This window comes from Sebastes fasciatus, chromosome 11 (genome assembly GCF_043250625.1).
Source record: "Sebastes fasciatus isolate fSebFas1 chromosome 11, fSebFas1.pri, whole genome shotgun sequence".
NCBI lineage: Eukaryota > Metazoa > Chordata > Actinopteri > Perciformes > Sebastidae > Sebastes > Sebastes fasciatus.
The window spans coordinates 31,444,215-31,462,963 of record NC_133805.1 but is presented as its reverse complement, the minus strand read 5'-3'; the positions used below and the strand labels follow the sequence as shown (position 1 = coordinate 31,462,963).

The following is an 18,749-nucleotide window of genomic DNA, read 5'->3' as shown; positions in this document are numbered from 1 at the left end:
GTAAATAATGTACTTTATGTATAATACAGTATATGCACTCTCCACCTTTAATTTGTCATGCTGTGATACTGTATTTGAACAGCACACGTCTTCTTCTAGTCCATTGAATATTTCTCGTGGGTACCTCCAGCTGTTTGCTCAGCTCCTGCATATTTCATCCCTATTGATCCCCGCGCAATAAAAGGCATCACAGAGCCGGTGTGAGGAGGCCTCGGGGCACTGGCATTATTTATGGCTATCGCTGCCCTGTCACTCTGCAGCCACGCAGCGTCTTTGTAAAGCCAGCATGAAATGATCATGACAAGCAGCCCATTGACTGGATCAGTCACACGTCAGGCGTTTTGAAGAAGGATGCTCTGTCATTAGAGGCAGCACGCTGGCTCTACTACAGCTGTGGAAATGTTGTAGTTCCACTGGATACAGAACTACCTTTTTAAATCAACAGTGTTGTAATTCATACCCATGTTCACCATCTCTCTTTAACTCACGGTATTTATAGTAATATTTGGTCACCTGTTTAAGGGACAGTTGCGGTGTACTCTCTCATCTTACCAGTAATGACATCAAAACATTTGGTTTGTGGCTGGTCAGGTTTCCAATCCTGTTAAACAGGAAAATGTGTGCAGTGTGCATCAGTGTATCAGTCTGCAGAAGACGACTTCTTCTGATTAAATGTTTAATCTGAAAAGTCCAGGATTCAAAGTAAAAACATGATGATTATTGTTCCAAATTGAGACATAGTTAAGGAGCCCAAGGAGCCCTTTGAAATGGCCATGCCTGTTTTTCCCCGCCAAAATTTAGCATCAGTTTGGAGCGTTATTTATCCTCCTTCTGCAAACTAGTAGTATACAAACTAGTATGACATGGTTGGTACCAATGGATTCCTTAGGTTTCATATGATGCCTGTATCTTCAGTCTAGCTTTAAAACTGAGCCCGCTACAACCTTCAAAACATGGAATAGCGGCAGCCACGACGACGGGCCCAGCCGCGTCTGATTTTTAAGAGGTCAATTAAAAATCAATAGTATTTTGGAGAGTAGATACTGTATCGCACAACATAATATCACGATACTCATGTGTATCAATATTTTTCTTACACCCCTAATACTGAAAGCATTCATTTGATCAAAATGGTTATGCCAATCATTACAGATGATATTTAGTCATTCAGTTCATCATTTAATTGATCCGTCGAGTCAATTAACAGAAAGTAAATTGGCAACTATTTTGAGTTCATCATATAATCGCTTGACTCTTTTTCAAACTAAAATACTAAAACATTTGTTGGTTCCATCCAGCTTCTCAAATATGATGATATGTTGCTTTTTCATGTCTTTTATTATAGTAAATTGAATATCTTTTGGTTTTGATGGAGTGTTAGACAAAACAAACTAATTTGAAGACATCTTCTTGGGTTTCAGGAAATTGTGATGTGCGTTTTTCTGTTATTTTCTGACTTTTTATAGGCCAAACGATTCATGGATATATCGAGAAATTACTCGGCAGATTAGTCATCAGTGAAAACCAGTGCTCCAAGTGGGCCGATACTCACCGGTACGCAGTACCAGCACTTCTTCATTTAGCTCCTTACCGTACCTTACCGTGACTTTTTCTTTCACACCGGCACTTCTCACAAGCTGCTGGTACTCTGTTCTGCCCTCTCCACATCAGGTTCTCTGGGAGATTCATATCATGCGGCGCAGCGCCAGCGTTTTTTGCGCCGCGCCTCATAAACCGACATGGCACAGGCATGGTGAGAACAAGGGTGCTGCAATTAATCAATACAATGTTCACGTCCTTTTTGGTAAAATAATTAGTGAATTGTTCGTCTTTTTAACTTTAATTTTTTTTATTTGCGAACAGTTATAATTAATGAAACATTATTTCAAAGTTTTCTGTATCTGCTCTTTTAGGGCAAACATTTCCAGAAGAATGACATGTTCAGACGAAGGCTGTGATATATGTGAATAATAAAATAATCATTTAAATAGTAATAATAATGTTCAGAAATTATGTAAAATTGCATAGTTTTAAGTCAAAAACCTGAATTGAATTGATTGAATCTTTAATTTAATTTAATTTAATTAAAATGTTCTTGTGGGAAGAGCCCCAAACTCAATCTCTCTTAGTATCTTGAAATGCAGAATGTTTCTCTTTATCCTGCTGTATAATATATAGGAGCATCCTGACTGGGACACTGCTCCTAAAACCGCAATGATACCCGACTATAGGCTACAAATAACACAGGAAAGCACTTTAACTATTAACACTAAACACACCACTTTAACCCTATAATGTTACAGCTGGAATATTATTGGAGTGTTATAGACTTACTATAGAAGATGCATAGCCCTGGTAAAATAATAGCAATAAAACCACATCTGATTATGACCAACACAGTATAACATGTTGAAAGAAATAATGAATAAATAGGAATAAGTCACAACAGATTGCTGATACTGACCGATACACACACCAACATGTGAATAAGAGAGTACTGGTACTTTTTTTTCCCCACTTCAAGCACTGGTGAACACAATCATTCCTTGCAGTCTTATCTATCATTAGTATCAAGAGAACTGGAGATTATTTTCTCATTTTGTATATAAACTCTTGTTCTTCATGTAGGAATTCTGTTTTTCACAGTTAATGTTCTAAGCTATTCTGCAGATTTACAAGATATCTACATACCTGCCATTTTTGTACAGTAACAGTAATGATATATATATATATATACACGTATATACGTATATATATACGAATATATATGTATATATTCGTATATATATATATATATATATATACTTTTCTGCAGAAACGATCTCCATAGAGTTCTGTTAGTTGACAGCTGTAGAGACGAGCCTGCACAAACGGTCCTACCAATGCATCTTGATAGTTAGTTTTACTTCCTTATTTCTACCTGACTTTGGTCACTGCCACGCTCAGTTATATAACAGCACTTCCTTCCCCTCTCCTCCTCCCCCTCCTCCTCCTCCCCTCCGTTCATTCAATGCTCAGCTCTTCTGTGGTCAACAACGGCAATGTCAGCTTTAATACAGACCGTTTTTTGACATTTCAGCCATTTCCTTTATGCACCAATGGCACTCAATCAAAACTCAAACACTGCAAAGATAAAGTGATTGACTTCATGTGGAGCTCAGTAGGAACATGGCATTAAAGTGGCAGTAGGCAGTATATTTTTGGCATCATTGGACACAAATTCCATAATAACCTTTCAGCATATTGTAATTCAAGTGTTCTGAGAGATAACTAGACTCCTGCTCCTCCTCATGGCTCTGTTTTCAGACTTTAAATAATCCAGCCCGTGACGGGAGACTTTGACCAATCACAGGTCATTTCAGAGCGAGAGAGCATTCCTACTGGCTGTGCTCCGGCTGGTGGGCGGTGCTTGGTATTTTCTCAACAGATCTCAACATGGCTACCAGGTCACAAATTTCTCATTTTACAGCTAACTGACAGCCGGCATAGACGGCAGACTCCAGATCAGCTCTTACTGCTTGTTCTCCTCCGGTCTGTGAAATCTTGCAGATGCCGTTAGGAGCACCGGCGGACACAGAAGCACATTATTTGTTTCAGATTACCGGTCTCGTGCACTAACCGTGTCACTAACCAGTGACTGTTTTATGAAAACAAGGCAAAAGTGAGCATGGCTCACATCCCCCCCCCGCTCACTGCTTGACCCCTACTAAAGTAGAGCCAAAGGTTTTGCCCTTTTGGAAAAATTTCAAAGATTTGTGCTCAGTTTGAATGTGTTTTAAATTAAACTGTCTGCCAGCTTGCATGTGCAGCTGTTGATTTACACTCTGAAAGCTGTGAATTTCTTCATCACCCTCTGTTGAGGAACTTTTCCCTGATTATATAACGGACTTAAATCCACTCCCAGATGACTCACAGTTCCACTTCTCCCTCTCTTTCTTTTCCCTCCATCAGACGGGATCTTCGTCAGGCCATGGCCGCCCCGAGTCGCCCGTCTACACCAACCTCCAGGAACTGAAGATCACCCAGGCCAACCTGCCCCCGTTTCCCTCCGGCTCCCCGCTTCATGTGCTGGGCGACTGGGAGACCTACAAGGAACAGAGTGGCAGGCACTACTACTACAACCGCTCCACCCAGGAGAGGACATGGAAGCCGCCCCGAGCCAGGGACGCCAGCACCGGGAGCTCCAGAGGAGAGAGCAACAGCACAGGAGAGAGCTCCGAGGTATGTGTACACATATAGAGGGTTCGCTGAAAGCCACACATACGTATACACGTTATTCTCATCTGTATGAAGAACGCCAAGGGACTACATTCAGAGTCTAGATCAGCAAGTGACAGTTGCTATTAAAGTCAGTCTTTGGCAAATAAATCAATAATGGTCACTAGGGGTGGGAAAAAAATCGATTCACTGCTTTTTGAAATAGATTTTTTAATGCCAGAATCGATATATTTGCTTCATTTGAGTCTATGCGGAGGTAGAGGGAAGTTACTGTTTTATTGTTGTAGTCTGAGTAACGTGATGTCATATCCGTATCCGCCAACCAAAACAAACCGCAGCCGGCCGAAACGAAAAAGTAGAAAACGGCAAAGGTTTTGGCGTGGACAGGACCTGCACCCTCACATGTTAAATCCAGCGTGGTAAACACTACACATCCAGTAAAGGATGGAAACACTTTGTGTTTCACACATTGCAGGAAAAGCAGAGCTAGACATCACGGCTAAAGCTGCATGCTAACTCTGTCACGGACAGGAAACCTTATTGTATTGTGGTAACGTGCGGTCGAGCCGGCTGTCACTCTCATCTCCGTGGTCAAATGGGCCGACGCTACAACTGTAGAGCACCCATACACTGACATTTATGTTAAATGCATTCAAACGGCCCCGATGGAGCTGACCATGGATGGATAAAGAGAACGGAGCTGACGGGAGAGCTAGAGACCACCTTGGAGAAGTTAGAGGAAGTAGGCACGTGGGACTGTCTGATTTTCAAAATAAGGTGTTAACAAAGGGAACCGTATATACAAAATACATCTATGGAAATAAGATTGATGGATTATATCCACCAGAAGTATAAAACATTACATGTCTCTTATAAATTAAAAAGAAAAATCCCTCTAATCTGTGAGGGAAATGTTTTTATTCTTTGATTTTTTGGTTGCTAGAAAAAATTTAATAAATAATGCCTGACAATGATCCTGATATATTTGACTTCAGGACATCTCTGACTACATACATGCTGAAAATCAAACATTTTTTACTGTATTAATTTAGATATTTTCCAAAGTAAAAGGCCCTAGAATTCTGTGATTCAACTTTTTCCCATTTAGTGTTAAAAAGTGAACAAAAATCACAATAAATCGTAATATCGAATCGCAATACTTGTAGAATCACAATACTTAAAAATCGCAACATATATCAAATCGCCACCCAAGTATCTTGATAGTATCAAACCGGGAGATAGGTGTCTCATCCCAGCCCTCATGGTCACTTGTCACAGTGGCTGGTAGCTTTTTGTAATAGCTCTAATCAAAGCAAAACAACGGCTCTTTATTAAACATGTGGCTGCCTGGGTTGTCAGCAAGCCTCTCACTAGTCAAAACTACAGTAATTCAAACATCCCATTTACAGCCAACACACAGGTAGCCTCGTTTCTTGTGTGTGAACAGTGGAGGACGGAGGAATTTGAGAAATGTGGAGAAAGAGTTAGTGAAGCTTTTGGGCCCTTGTCATCTCACACATGGGAACACTTGGTGAATCACTACACAAAGCAGGTGTGACTCTCATTTTAGTTGTTTGACGACAGATCTCTGAGACAAAAAAAAACCCAACACCCACTAACACCTGGCTTCTGTCTTCAGTGGGAAAGGTTACAATCCACATTCATTCCCACAACAAATGACTCAGCAGTAGTCACGTCTATTTATCGGCTCCAGCTCCGATCAGCATTGATGGAAACATGACACCCGGGTGGACACGTTAATTTTCGCCCCTTTTGCCATGGTATGTGACACGAAGTGAATATATAATGCATAATTATCATTTATTAACGTACAAAACCTGAATACGTACTCCTCAAAGCCACCAGACTCCAGTCAGACAACAGTCATTTTACCTCGCTGATCATTGTCAAACACAATCATCAGCGAGCGGCAACGAAGGCCACTAGTTGCGTCGCCTCACGTCGTCTGTCTCGGCCAGAAAGTTGCACTCGAACACATCGCAAAGACTAAAGCCGACGGCCAGTTAGCACGTACAGTACATTCTGCGCCTGCGTGGGAGGAAAACTCAGACAGGCAGAGTAGAGCTGATGGTGAGGGACAAACGGACGCGACGGACGCCGACGGACACTCACTGACGGCCCCAAACTGTCTGACGGCCGACTGTCAGCTTGGTGTGTCGGGGCCTTTAGTCTTTCCACTGCTCCAACAATCACCAACTCTGGTTTGAGAGTTAGAAAGTGTGACTGAATAAGTAACCGATGTAACCACGGTAACATTTTCACATACGCCCGTTACGTAGAACGTGACACACCAGGAAAAATAACACACAGGCCAGTGCTAACGCCTATTTTAGCGGGTTTTCCTGTGTTTAAAAAACTTGCATGTATGATCTAATTTTGGTGGGAAAAGGGTAAACAGACATTGCTTTCTGAACAGCTCTTCTGACAGATTATACATTTACCTAATTAATTTAACCTTTACTCTAAAGTCAAACTGAATTCTTAGATCTAGTTCATTCAGAATCCTAATTTTAACAGTGAAGTATTTCCCCTAAACTAAACCAGCGAACAGGTGAGGCTCAACCAAAATGATCTGACTTTGCAAAGATGGTGTCACTCTAAACTCCAACTGGTTGTCACAAGCATAGAAATACAAGAACTTCCATATAGTATATACTCAGTGAAAGCATCACGAGTCAGAGACAGATATTAAATAGATTACAAATACGGCATGCCAGTACTTCATCACACATATTGGGACTGCGTTGTGATTAACAACGCTGGACATGCAGACAGAGTGAGGCGTCTGCAAAATGGTTCTTTCAGCACTGACAAAATACATCTCAGAGAAAATTCAAGTTTCTTTCTTTTTCTTTCTGACATGAATCTTTTTGCAGAGTGGAAAGTGTTACAGTTTTGATTTATTTGATGAACAGTGAATGATATTTGTTGTGATCAACGCTCACACACACACACACATGCACACTTTGTGTTGTACCAGATTAGCCTGAATCAATCGGGACTCATCTTTGATTTTGAATCGGCCTCTGATTCATTAAATGGCTGTACCACACTGCCACCTAAAGGCAATAAGCAGTCACTATCACTTTAATTATTCTTCACCACATTCTCCAAAATCAAGCATGAACATGAGTGACTTTGAGCTTCTCTGATGGGTCTCCTGGTTCTCTGTGCTGTATTAAAGTGGGTAGTTTGGTGCACGACTGTCTTCTCTCCTCTGTAACTCCATGGTGAAAGATGCCCTCTCTTTTCTCCTCTCTCTTCACACTGACGGTAGACCACTCCTCTCTCGCTCTCGCCGTCTTTCCTTCCCTTCCTCTCGCTCTCCATCGGTCGACTCCAGCCTCTGTCGTCGGAGGACACCTGCTTCAGTACCTACTCTAGCCAGTCAGACAGTCAGTATGGCTCGCCGCCGCGCGGCTGGTCGGAGGAGATGGACGAGCACGGCCACACGCTGTACATCAGCGACTATACTAATGAGAAGGTACCGGCTGCACGGGGCTGATCTGCTGTCTCTTTACTGTGGGGGTTTCTGGGAAATATGCATGTGGGAGTGGGTTTTCCCTCATAACACACTTAAAGCTATTTCCTTATTATCCAGAAACAGTTGTGATCACACATGCAGACCCAAAAGATGTACTGTATGGATTTAAAGACTTCCAGTACAGGAGTTACCACAGCATTACCATCTTTTGCAACATTTCATATGAAGCAGAGCACTAAAATCTAAGTCGCTTTGATGTTCTTGCACAAAATACCTAATACCGTCAGGACTCACACTAATGCGTCTTGTGATTCTCCTGTCTGTGCGTGTGTTCGCCACCAGTGGTTAAAACACGTTGACGAGCAGGGCAGACCGTATTACTACAGCGCAGATGGTTCAAGGTCAGAATGGGAGCTGCCAAAGGTAAGACTCTGTAGCAACCCTTACAATTGATCAAACTCATAAACGTCAGCATGCGTACAGCTCAAAATGACAGGTTTGGGTAACACTCAAATTTCTATATCCAAAAATAATGTGACTAACTGACGATAACATACTCTTGATCCGTTATCAACCTGGCTGTTTTACAAAGGCACGAGAGAGTAACTACAGTGAGTTCAGAAAGGCTGCAACTCAGGATTGTTTTCATTATGGATTATCTAAATAATAGTTCTAACTTCTACGTTTTTGGCGTCATTGGGTGAAAGTGCCATAATAACCTTTTAGCATATTGTAATTCAAGTGTTCTGAGAGAAAACTAGACTTCTGCTCCTCCTCATGGCTCTGTTTTCACACTTTAAATAATCTAGCCTGTGACGGAAGACTTTGACCAATCACAGGTCATTTAAATGAGAGCGTTCCTATTGGCTGTGCTCCGGCTGGTGGGCGGTGCTTGGTATTTCCTTAACAGATCTCAACATGGCTGCCGGGTCTCACGGATGAGAACGAGGGTGCTGTAAATGATCAACACAATGTTCACGTCCTTTTTTAAAAATAATTATTGAACTGTTCGTCATAACTTTTTTTATTTGTGAAAAATATAATTAATGAAACATTAAACATTCCCAGAAGGACTAAATGTTCAGATGAAGTGTAAATAATAAAATAATCATTTAACTAGTAATAATAATGGTCCAAAGTGATGTCAAATTGTATAGTTTTAAGTCAAAAAAAAAAAAATGTCTTGTCTCCTAGAACCTTTGATTCACTGTAGAAATTCAGAATATGTCTCTTTATCCTGCTGTATAATATATAGGAGCATCCTGACTGGGACACTGCTCCTAAAACCTCAATGATACCCGACTATAGGCTACAAATAACACAGCAAAGCACTTTAACTATTAACACTAAACACACCACTTTAACCCTATAATGTTACAGCTGGAATATTATTGGAGTATTATAGACTTACTATAGAAGATGCATAGCCCCGGTATAATAATAGCAATAAAACCACATCTGATTATGACCAACACAGTATAACATGCTGAAAGAAATAATGAATAAATAGGAAGAAGTCGCAACAGATTGCTGATACTGACCGATACACACACCAACATGTGAATAAGAGAGTACTGGCACTTATTTTTTCCCACTTCAAGCACTGGTGACAATCAGCCCCAAACCACAAAGAGACAATTGACAATGATATCAAACCAGATGATTAAGAAAACCCCTCACATTGTAGAAGCTGAAACCTGTGAATGTTTCGGCATTTTTTGCTTAATAAATTACTAAAATAATTAGTTGGTTGTCAAAGTTGACAGTTTTTGTTGTTGAATGTCAACTTAGTTAAATTAGTTTTTAGCACTAAAATGCAATATTGTGAAGATGAAGAGCTCAGTCCCTGTACTTAAAGGATATACTTTACTGTGATTTGTCTTTTTATATCTATATTATTTGGCAGTAGTTCAGTAGATTAGTTCTATCCACAGGTTTCTGTTAATGGGGATGCTGTGCTTACGTCTTTGTTGCTGCCCGACTTTGTCTGTAACATCATGTTCACACATATTCAGTTATAACCGGAGATAAATCCATCGTCTATGAAGGTGAACATTCTTCAGTGTATATATATGTATGAGGTGAAATTAAAAGTATATTGATGCAGAATGATTCCCTGTTCCCTCCCTCCAGTACAACCACTCCCCTCCTCAGCCGCCCGGAGACGCTCCGAAGAGTCGCAGTCTGGACAGGAAACAAGTCGAGCCCATCGTCCTCACTAAGTGGAGACACAGCGCCTACGTCCAAGATCCCAACGACAAGGTCTGACACCCACATCTGCAATCACACTCAAGACTAACTTCAAATACATCATTTCACTTCCACAGAAAAGTGAATTGTATAATCCATTTCTTGACCACCTGTCAGCTGTGCTTATGTGTGGAGTGTACAGACTGAGTTAGCTCCAGATGGAGCTGGTATCTGATGTGTTCACTGTTGAGATGTATTATGACATGAGTTCAGAGTTTCAGTTGTAGGCTGGTTGCTTTGCAGCGGCTGTTAAAAACCAGGCGTTTCCGCGCGGGCTCTTCCCGCCCGCATCCGTACAAACACCAAGTCAGTAGCCTGTCGGACCGACCAATCGGTGGCTTGTCCCTTAATCCAAGCAGACAATCAGCTTGCATGATAATAATCACACAGCAGGAGTAATAATTACATCCCCATCTTCAAATTGTTTTTAGCCCTGATTCCCTGAGTTGATTTCAATCCTCATCAATCATTTCATCTTGATGAACTATTTTGAAGGTTTCACCACAATGATACAGAAATGATTTGTCTTTACAAAAAAACTGCTAAAGATGAAGTAGTTTGTAGTGGCAGCATGGGCACTGTGATAAATACCTGCCTCCACATCTAATTAATAATCCATCAGCGCCTCCTGGACATCACACAGGTACTCGACACACTTAACAGAATCATAATCTCACTGCTAATTGCCATCACACTCCTTGAGCTGTCTGCGTTTTCTTAACCTCTCCTCATCTTCTCGTTAACCTCCTGTTGTTAGCCCATGTGACGGTGTGTTTTTTCATCCCTGTCTCCTCACCAGGACGCTCCTCTGAGCCCCAAGCCCTCCTCTCCCGACTCTGACTCCTGCCCTTCGTCTCCCAAGTCCCCCAGCTCTGTTAGTACTCACCCCTCACCTCCCACCTCCCTCCAGGCTCTGACCTGCAGGGGGTTAACTTGGTCCCAGGTTGTAGGCAGAGGCACATGTTGCAGCTTATTGCAGGGTTTCTACACAGGTATAGAACATCTGGAAGTAAATAGAGAAAAGTATCGTGTCCTAGTTTATTACAATTTTCTTTGTCAGGTCACATATTGTGATATTTGTTGCAGTAAAGATGTTTATTTTTTAGTGCTGTCAATCGCAATATTTAATCGCCATTAATGGCGTGATTGTTCATAGTTAATCGTGATTAATCGCATTTTTTTATCTTTTCAAAATGTACTTTAAAGGGAGATTTGTCAAGTATTTAATACTCTTATCAACATGGGAGTGGGCAAATAGGCTGCTTTATGCAAAAGTATGTATATATTTATTATTGGAAATCAATTAACAACACAAAACAATGACAGATATTGTCCAGAAACCCTCACAGGTACTGCATTGTTACCATAAAGTGGGCATGTCTGTAAAGGGGAGACTCGTGGGTACCCATAGAGCCCATTTACATTCACACATCTGGAGGTCAGAGGTCAAGGGACCCCTTTGAAAATGGCCATGACCGTTTTTCCTCGCCAAAATTTAGCGTAGGTTTGGAGCGTTATTTATTCATTGTTGTTTATTTTATTTTCATGTGATACCAGTATCTTCACTCCAACTTTAAAACTGAGCCGCTACCACCTAAAAATCACAAGTTTCATTAACGCATTAAAGAAATCAGTGGCATTAAAACTAATGTGCGTTATTATCACGTTAACTTTGACAGCCCTATTATTTTCAAACAGCAGAATTAAAGTTGCAGTAAGAGAGTCACTTTGAACCTGTGTAGAATCACTGTTAATAAGCAGAGCTGATGGCTCCAGTTGATTCTTGGATTGGATAAGTTGTTGGGTTTGTTCCTGGGTGCGTTGATCATTTGTGTTTCCCCCAAAAATTGCCCCGTGTGTCACAACTTGAAACAGAAGATCACCGGCTAACTGCTGCACTAGTAGTTTTGCTAAGAATCCACGGTTTTAGTATTTTCTAATTGATTTGAATCAGATGTCTCTGTGTTCTTTCTAGTGTTTAGTCTTTCTTGCCTTTCTTGAGTGGAAATAATGTTTTTCCTTCAAGCTGAAGGCTGTGATTGTTGTGGTGGCGGGGTGTTGTGGTGGTGGTGGTGGTGTTCTTCAATGGAGTGACACACTCGTATTGTTTACCAACGTGTATTTTCGTCAGCAGCTTTCTCTCCTGTCATCCTGCTGTGGTTCTTAATCATAGTGATGGATGGGTACGTAACCTCCTTCTTCAGACTGTGTCCTAATGTTTTTTTGTTTCTCTCCAGCCATCTGAAAAGTGCGGCGTTCTGAATGTGACAAAGATCACAGAGCACGGCAAGAAAGTACGGTGAGTAGCCCGGACTACAACTAGACCAGTGTTGACATTATGCTGAGTCGGTGTTAAAGGTACCCTGTGAAGAATTTAGTGTTTTCCTGTTTGGGATTCCTGTTTGTATTTTGTCCACGCACACAAGGACTTGCACATGCACACACATGCACTTAAAATACTGTACATACATACATAGTACAATCCTGGGCCCCGTTTCAGAAAGCAGGTTTAACAAACTAAGCCTGAACCATGAGTTGACTAATCCTGAGCTCCCAGTCTGATCCAGCAACAATGTGTTCGGTGATTTAAAGGTTCAAATACACTCGATTTGAATTGGAGACATCTATTTGGATCTCGGCTCAACAGCAGTCAGTGACTTTATTTCCGCTACTTCAACAAATGTAGTACATTTTAACACAGTCAATGAAATGCTGTTGAAACCTGTTCAGACTATACGCAGCGATTTAAACAAACTCTCTTTCTAACTCCATTCTGCAGCTGCACCACCATCCTGCTCACTCACAAATATTAACAGATCATCTACAATATATTAGAGGAATTATGTTCCAGCAGTGCGGCCAATCACACCGTGAGTGACAGAGATCATTATTCATTGATCCTACGTGTCTAAGCTTCATACCAATTTATACTATTTAAACTGAGATTACACATTATGTTAAATAAACATTATAGTGGGACTGCTCCAACAGACTGACAGCTGTCAGTCACAGTGTTATAAAAAGAAGGACATGCAGAGGTTTTATTCTGAGCTGAGGGAGACTTGATGCCGTGGAATATTTGATGGCAAAAACCGCTGTTCAAAGAAATGACTGAAGTGCTAACTGTAGACAGTCCTGAGTATCAGACTAATATCTTTAAATTCTGACGTGAGCCAACGCTAATTAATGCGCTTCAATACTCACATTGATGCGGACTGAATGAATGAGGAAATAAAGCAGCGTGTCTGTCTCTGTTGAAGGGAGGAGACAGAGAGAAACTCAGGTTTTGTTGAAGAAAACCTGCCAGCGAGCAGGTTATGTTCACAGTCAGTTACCATGGTAACCATGGTTACCATGGTAACTGACCCAAAGTTAACTCTCTTTCTGGAACTGAAAATCCAGAGTTTAGCTCATTCAGGTTTTTATCTAACTCAGAATTTTCACTAATCCCGCTTTCTGAAACGGACCTCTGCAGATGACTCCATGCTATTCTACTGATCCACGGTTGGTGTCAGTAACAGGAGTATCGGGAAATGTAGCAATGCAGCGACAGGAAGAAGATTTATGTTTTATGAGGAAGGAAATACATTCAGGAATGTTTGTTTACAACACAACTCCACAGGCTAGCTTCAAGCTAAATTATATGACCCCATTCCAATTCTCGTTCCAATTATAAGAAAGGTTTTATAGAAAATAAAAGCATTATCTCTAAGCATTTGGCCAACATTGTTCCATGATTGGGAAAAATTTGTATTTTCACATTTTCTGGAGGGATGAGTCATGCTGAACTGCTCCGGTACCAACGCCAGTATGACACCTCAGTTTCAGTGCCGATAACAAATTATGCTTTTTTTTTTCGTTACCTCATTTAAGGAATATGAAATGTTTTGTTTTTTTACAAACCCTTTTTATTTTTCTTACTATTCGATAAAATAAGACGAAATACTCAAATATATCAGTGTTAAATTTTGACTTAACACAAAGCAGTTGTACAATAGCTTTACCCGTCTGAAATATTAAATTAGGAAATATCTGATCACAAAGAACCCGACCAAGTTTTTGATACTTGACGGCATTAATACTTGCATAATTACAATACTTACAATACTATCATCACCCAAAACGAATTGAGGTTTGATCAGAGGGCAACTCTGGGGTCTGAAAAGTCAATGAAGTGCCTTAAACCCGCATTCTCTCTAACAGCCAGCAGGGGGCGACTCCTCTGGTTGCTAAAAGAAGTCTGATTGTATAGAAGTCTATGAGAAAATGAGCCTACTTCTCACTTGATTTATTACCTCAGTAAACATTGTAAACATGAGTTTATGGTCTCAATCACTAGTTTCAAGAATTCTTCAATACAGCATGATGTTCATTTCGTAAATTATGGTCCCATTTAGAGTCAGATAGACCATAAAGCAGGGGATGCTTTAGGGCGTGGCTACCTTGCTATTGACAGGTTGTTACCACGGCGTTGTCCGTGTTTTTGCTTTAGAACTTTAACCCTTTCACAGTGTGTTTTCACTCCATGAAAGTTAATCATAACCTTTTTGGTCACATGAAAATGTCTTATTCAGCATTCGGTTGTTCTTAACTCCACCCTCTTGTGTCACTTCTGGTTGCAAATAACCAAGGAGGCGACGGCCAAAATGCCAATCGCGGCTTCAAAACATCAGTCCACAAACCAATGAGTGATGTCACGGCGACTACGTCCACTTCTTCTATACAGTCTATGGGTTTGATACTGATACTGATATTGCTGCATAGATACACTGGAAGGTCTCTGCAGATTTCTCTTCAGTCCTTTCACAGTGTTGATGAACTCTGTGTTGCAGGAAGAACTGGACTTCTTCATGGACAGTGCTTCAAGGATACTCGCTGTTATTTGCCAAAGGCCAAGGAGGCGGGACCAGCTGGGTCAGTGACAGAAACCTCTTACCTTTTCCATATCAACATAGTGAGATCCTGTCTTGATGAAAAGTTTTTAGTTTTTATGCCCACTTTGCTTTGACAGTACTCTGGCTAAAAGTTTATTTTCTGAAGTAGTTTGTCAGGTTATTGGATGGGAGTTCTTCTTCTCCTTTTCCTTCTCTTTCCATGCCTCCATCTCTCTACCTTTGGCTTCATCCCCCTCCATCCCTTCATGCAGCCATACTACCACAGTGACTCCTTCCCTGAATTTCTCCTGTCACTGTTGAGTAACTGGAGGCCGTCCGCTAAGAACCGTCCTGCCGTATCCTATGGCTGCTCTGGGCTCGACAGAGCCTCCTCTGTATGTGCTTCCTCCTTCCTTTTGTGTGCTTCTCTCTCCTCTTCCTCTGCATGCCACCACCCTCCTGTCTGTCATGACCCCAACCCCTCTGTGTGTTATTAGTCACTGGCATGGGGCAAAGATTAGGGACAATATTACTGCGTCAGTATTTGCTAAATGGTTTCACTCTGTGGCTCCACTTGACTTTAAATAGGAATATTTATTTAATAGGCAATTAGGCAGGATGGAGTTCATGAACCACTACGGCCCACTATGGCCTGGTATTAACATGCGTCCTCAGTGACGCATGTTAATACCTATGTTTTCTTGGAAATGTAGAAGTTGTAAATGTCATGGAGGTCTGTAAGGTGTCGTGCTTTCTGATTACATAGGAAGGATTTTTAGTTGCATGGTTGTAGGCTGATGGAGCAAAACTCAACAGACTCCTTTGCTTATGTGAAAAGTTTCTGCAAATTTTTCTTTGCAGTTAATGAGCACTCATTATGAAGTTTGATTGTCATTGGGTCATTTTCCTTCATCTTGAGAATTTAAATCCAGCATGCATCAAATAACTGTACTCTACAGAATCAGCTTTTTATATGAATTCAGAATTAAACTTAATAATATACGCAGCACTTTTAGTTAGGTTTGATCATTACCCTTTCGGAAATTCCTGTTGTGTCTGTGGCTATTGTCAGACAAATACAACAACAAGAGACATTACAGTTAAAGCTGCAGTGGGTAGAAATGGAGCAAATATGATTAAAGGTTATTTTTATAAAACGGTCACTTTATCCTGACAGTAGTGCATGAGACAGGTTATCTGAAAAAAATCATGTTCCTCCGGTGCTCCTAACGGCATCTGCAAGATTTCACAGACTGGAGGAAAACAACCAATCAGAGCTGATCTGGAGTCTGCCGTCCAGCTGCCGTCTCTGAGCAGCTGTCAATCACTCGCCAACTCCGACCAAACAGTCAAACTAGGCAGCGCTGATCAAATATGAATCAATATTCTGTTACGTTAATGCCTATTTCTCTCCTCGAATGTGATTGGTCAAAGTCTCCCATCACAAGCTAGATGTTTTAAAGCCTGAAAACAGAGCCATGAGGAGGAGCAGAAGTCTAGTTATCTCTGAGAACACTTGAATTACAATATGCTGAAAGGTTGTTATGGAAGTTTGCCCAATGATGCCAAAAACTGGTTGCGTACTGAAGCTTTAAGGACAGACATCAAACAATAGCACCAACAATCAAAAATCAAGTGCAACTAAATGCAAGTGACAGCAACTATCGCATCACAATGATTCGTCTAACAGAGCTAAACTGTTCAAGAACTGTACAGGAAGATTAGCTAAAATTTTGCATAACACATGTTGGTGAATTTAAACTGTGAATCTTAATCTCTAAATGTACTTCACTATCAAAGTAGCACATTTTTTCACATGTACACAACAGTCCAGGCTGAAGACATGTATTCATGAGCAGGCCCTGCTGAGTGTTAATCTGCCCTCCTGTGATTGGTTTATCCTCTCTGTCCAGTTTGGAGGCGGTCAGTCCAAACCAGAGTTCACTGTGGATCTGAGGGGCGGCTCGGTGGAATGGGCTTCCAAGGACAAGTCCAGCAAGAAGCACGTCCTAGAGGTGGGAGAGAGCTCCTCGAGCTCTTGCTTGTTTTCAATCTCTGTTTGTGTTATTTTGTATAACTTAAGATAGTAATGAAAAAGTTTATATAACCTCGTTGGTACACCTGTGAACTCCTGTCCAACATTTCAAGGGACTGTTTGTAACTTCTTACACGTATAAATCAGGTCGGTGTCCCATGCACGCTCGCGTGTGTCTACGCTGTTTCAACACAAACTACACGGAAGCACCAAAACCACTAAGTTGTATCTAGTGAAGCCCGTCTGTTAAACAGTGTCAACTCTTCCTGCGCCAGCCCCCCCGACCGTGGTCAGAAGACACAGGGGAGACCGTAGCTTGCAAATTATAAATAACAAACCAATAAAATGACTTTTTGAAATAAATTCAAATTGGTTTGTATTTCGGGACGGTTCCGGGAGGATGGTGAAAACAGTTAGTTTAGAGCCCTGATAAGGTGATGCGGAAATGGCAGAAGAAATGGTCAGGAACGTTCATTTACACACAAATGTACTCTTCTCACGGTGTATAGATAAGACCTGCTATGAGTTGGGTCACAATAGTTTGTCATTTTTAAAAAGTGTGTCCCCAGAAAAACGTTTAGGAAACACTGAGCTAACAGAAGAACAGAGAACACATGGGGAAACATCACAACATGAAAAAATACAAAATCAGGACACAGCTGATGATTGGTATCGATTATTGATTACTTTGTGTCTCCCTCTCCTGGTTGCAGGTGAAGACTCGACATGGCACAGAGCTGCTGATCCAGTCAGAGAACGACGGCGTTGTCAGCGACTGGTTCCGAGCGCTGCTGGACACCATCAGCATCCATGTGAGGACCCAACACCTTCACCCAGCCCAAACATGTCTGCCTCTGCCAGTGTTGCCAAATTGGACAAAAGTAGTCTAATCAGAGCCATTGTAATAAAAAAAAAGTTTAAATTTAGTTATAATCGCGTGTCAAGCTACTGAACTTAGTGCCCTGTCAATCTCAATCGTGCTACTCAGATGAGAGGAGGGCCCGATTTAACAACTACTGGCTCTAGAAAGGACCATTCGCGTTTTCACGTCGGCCACCGTAGTTCTTCTTTACATGCTGGAAGAGGCTTCAGTTAGCTGCAATCTGCAACCTCACTGCTAGATACCGCCAGATCCCACACACTGCTCCTTAAACTCACCATGAAAATTGAATTGAATTGAATTGAAACAGAAATAAAATTTGAAAAACTGTATAAAAATGAGAATAGTTTGAAAGATAACTCTGGAGGTTAAGGTGTAATATGTTTTTAGATCAACTCACTTGTAATCAACAGCTCAAGTTTGTAGTTTTCCTGCCCTTAGAGTCCAAAGGTGCAGCAGGTCAGGTAGAGGTTTTTACAACCGGGATCTTATCTCCGTCTGTGTCTTTGTTTGTGTCTGCGACAGGCCTGGGAGTCTGATGAGGCCATTGAAGAGGACATGCCGGAATCGCCTGTTGGTGACAGAACTGACAAGGACAAAGAACACAGAGACTCAAAGAAAGGTCGAGGTTTGTGTGGTGTTTAATGGTGTTGAACAGATGTATGAATACTAGGGCTGTCAATCCATTCAAATATTTAATCACCATTAATCGCACTTTTTTTATTTTTAAAGTGTACCTTAAAGGGAGATTTGTCAAGTGTTTAATACTCAAATATGCTGCTTTATGCGAATGTATGTATATATTTATTATTGGAAATCAATTAACACAAAGCAATGACAAATATTGTCCAGAAACCCTCACAGGTAGTGAGGGAAAGAAATGAAAGCATCCAGTGTCACATGTCATGTACTTGGCCTATAAAACAACCGCATATCAGTTTCATTCCCTCCAAACATCGAGCGGCCGTCAGTGTGTTGAGACCAGTG

At 41.2% G+C, this 18,749-nt stretch overlaps 1 protein-coding gene across 13 annotated transcripts in view; it reads left to right on the top strand.

The window, feature by feature from the left end:
• LOC141777752 (rho GTPase-activating protein 12-like) overlaps positions 1 to 18,749 on the top strand; it is an 87,267-nt gene that overhangs the window by 61,033 nt on the left and 7,485 nt on the right. The window contains exons 3-13 of one of the 13 annotated variants that reach the window (XM_074652283.1): positions 3,952 to 4,221; positions 7,517 to 7,723; positions 8,066 to 8,146; positions 9,857 to 9,985; positions 10,217 to 10,279; positions 10,773 to 10,847; positions 12,211 to 12,272; positions 14,806 to 14,887; positions 16,761 to 16,862; positions 17,596 to 17,694; positions 18,288 to 18,384. In XM_074652283.1, the coding sequence (XP_074508384.1) occupies positions 3,952 to 4,221; positions 7,517 to 7,723; positions 8,066 to 8,146; positions 9,857 to 9,985; positions 10,217 to 10,279; positions 10,773 to 10,847; positions 12,211 to 12,272; positions 14,806 to 14,887; positions 16,761 to 16,862; positions 17,596 to 17,694; positions 18,288 to 18,384 (1,267 nt within the window). Of the gene's footprint in view, positions 1 to 3,951; positions 4,222 to 7,516; positions 7,724 to 8,065; positions 8,147 to 9,856; positions 9,986 to 10,216; positions 10,280 to 10,772; positions 10,848 to 12,210; positions 12,273 to 14,805; positions 14,888 to 16,760; positions 16,863 to 17,595; positions 17,695 to 18,287; positions 18,391 to 18,749 lie in introns of all 13 variants that reach the window. The other 12 variants (XM_074652282.1, XM_074652286.1, XM_074652285.1 and 9 more) reach the window with 12 other exon arrangements.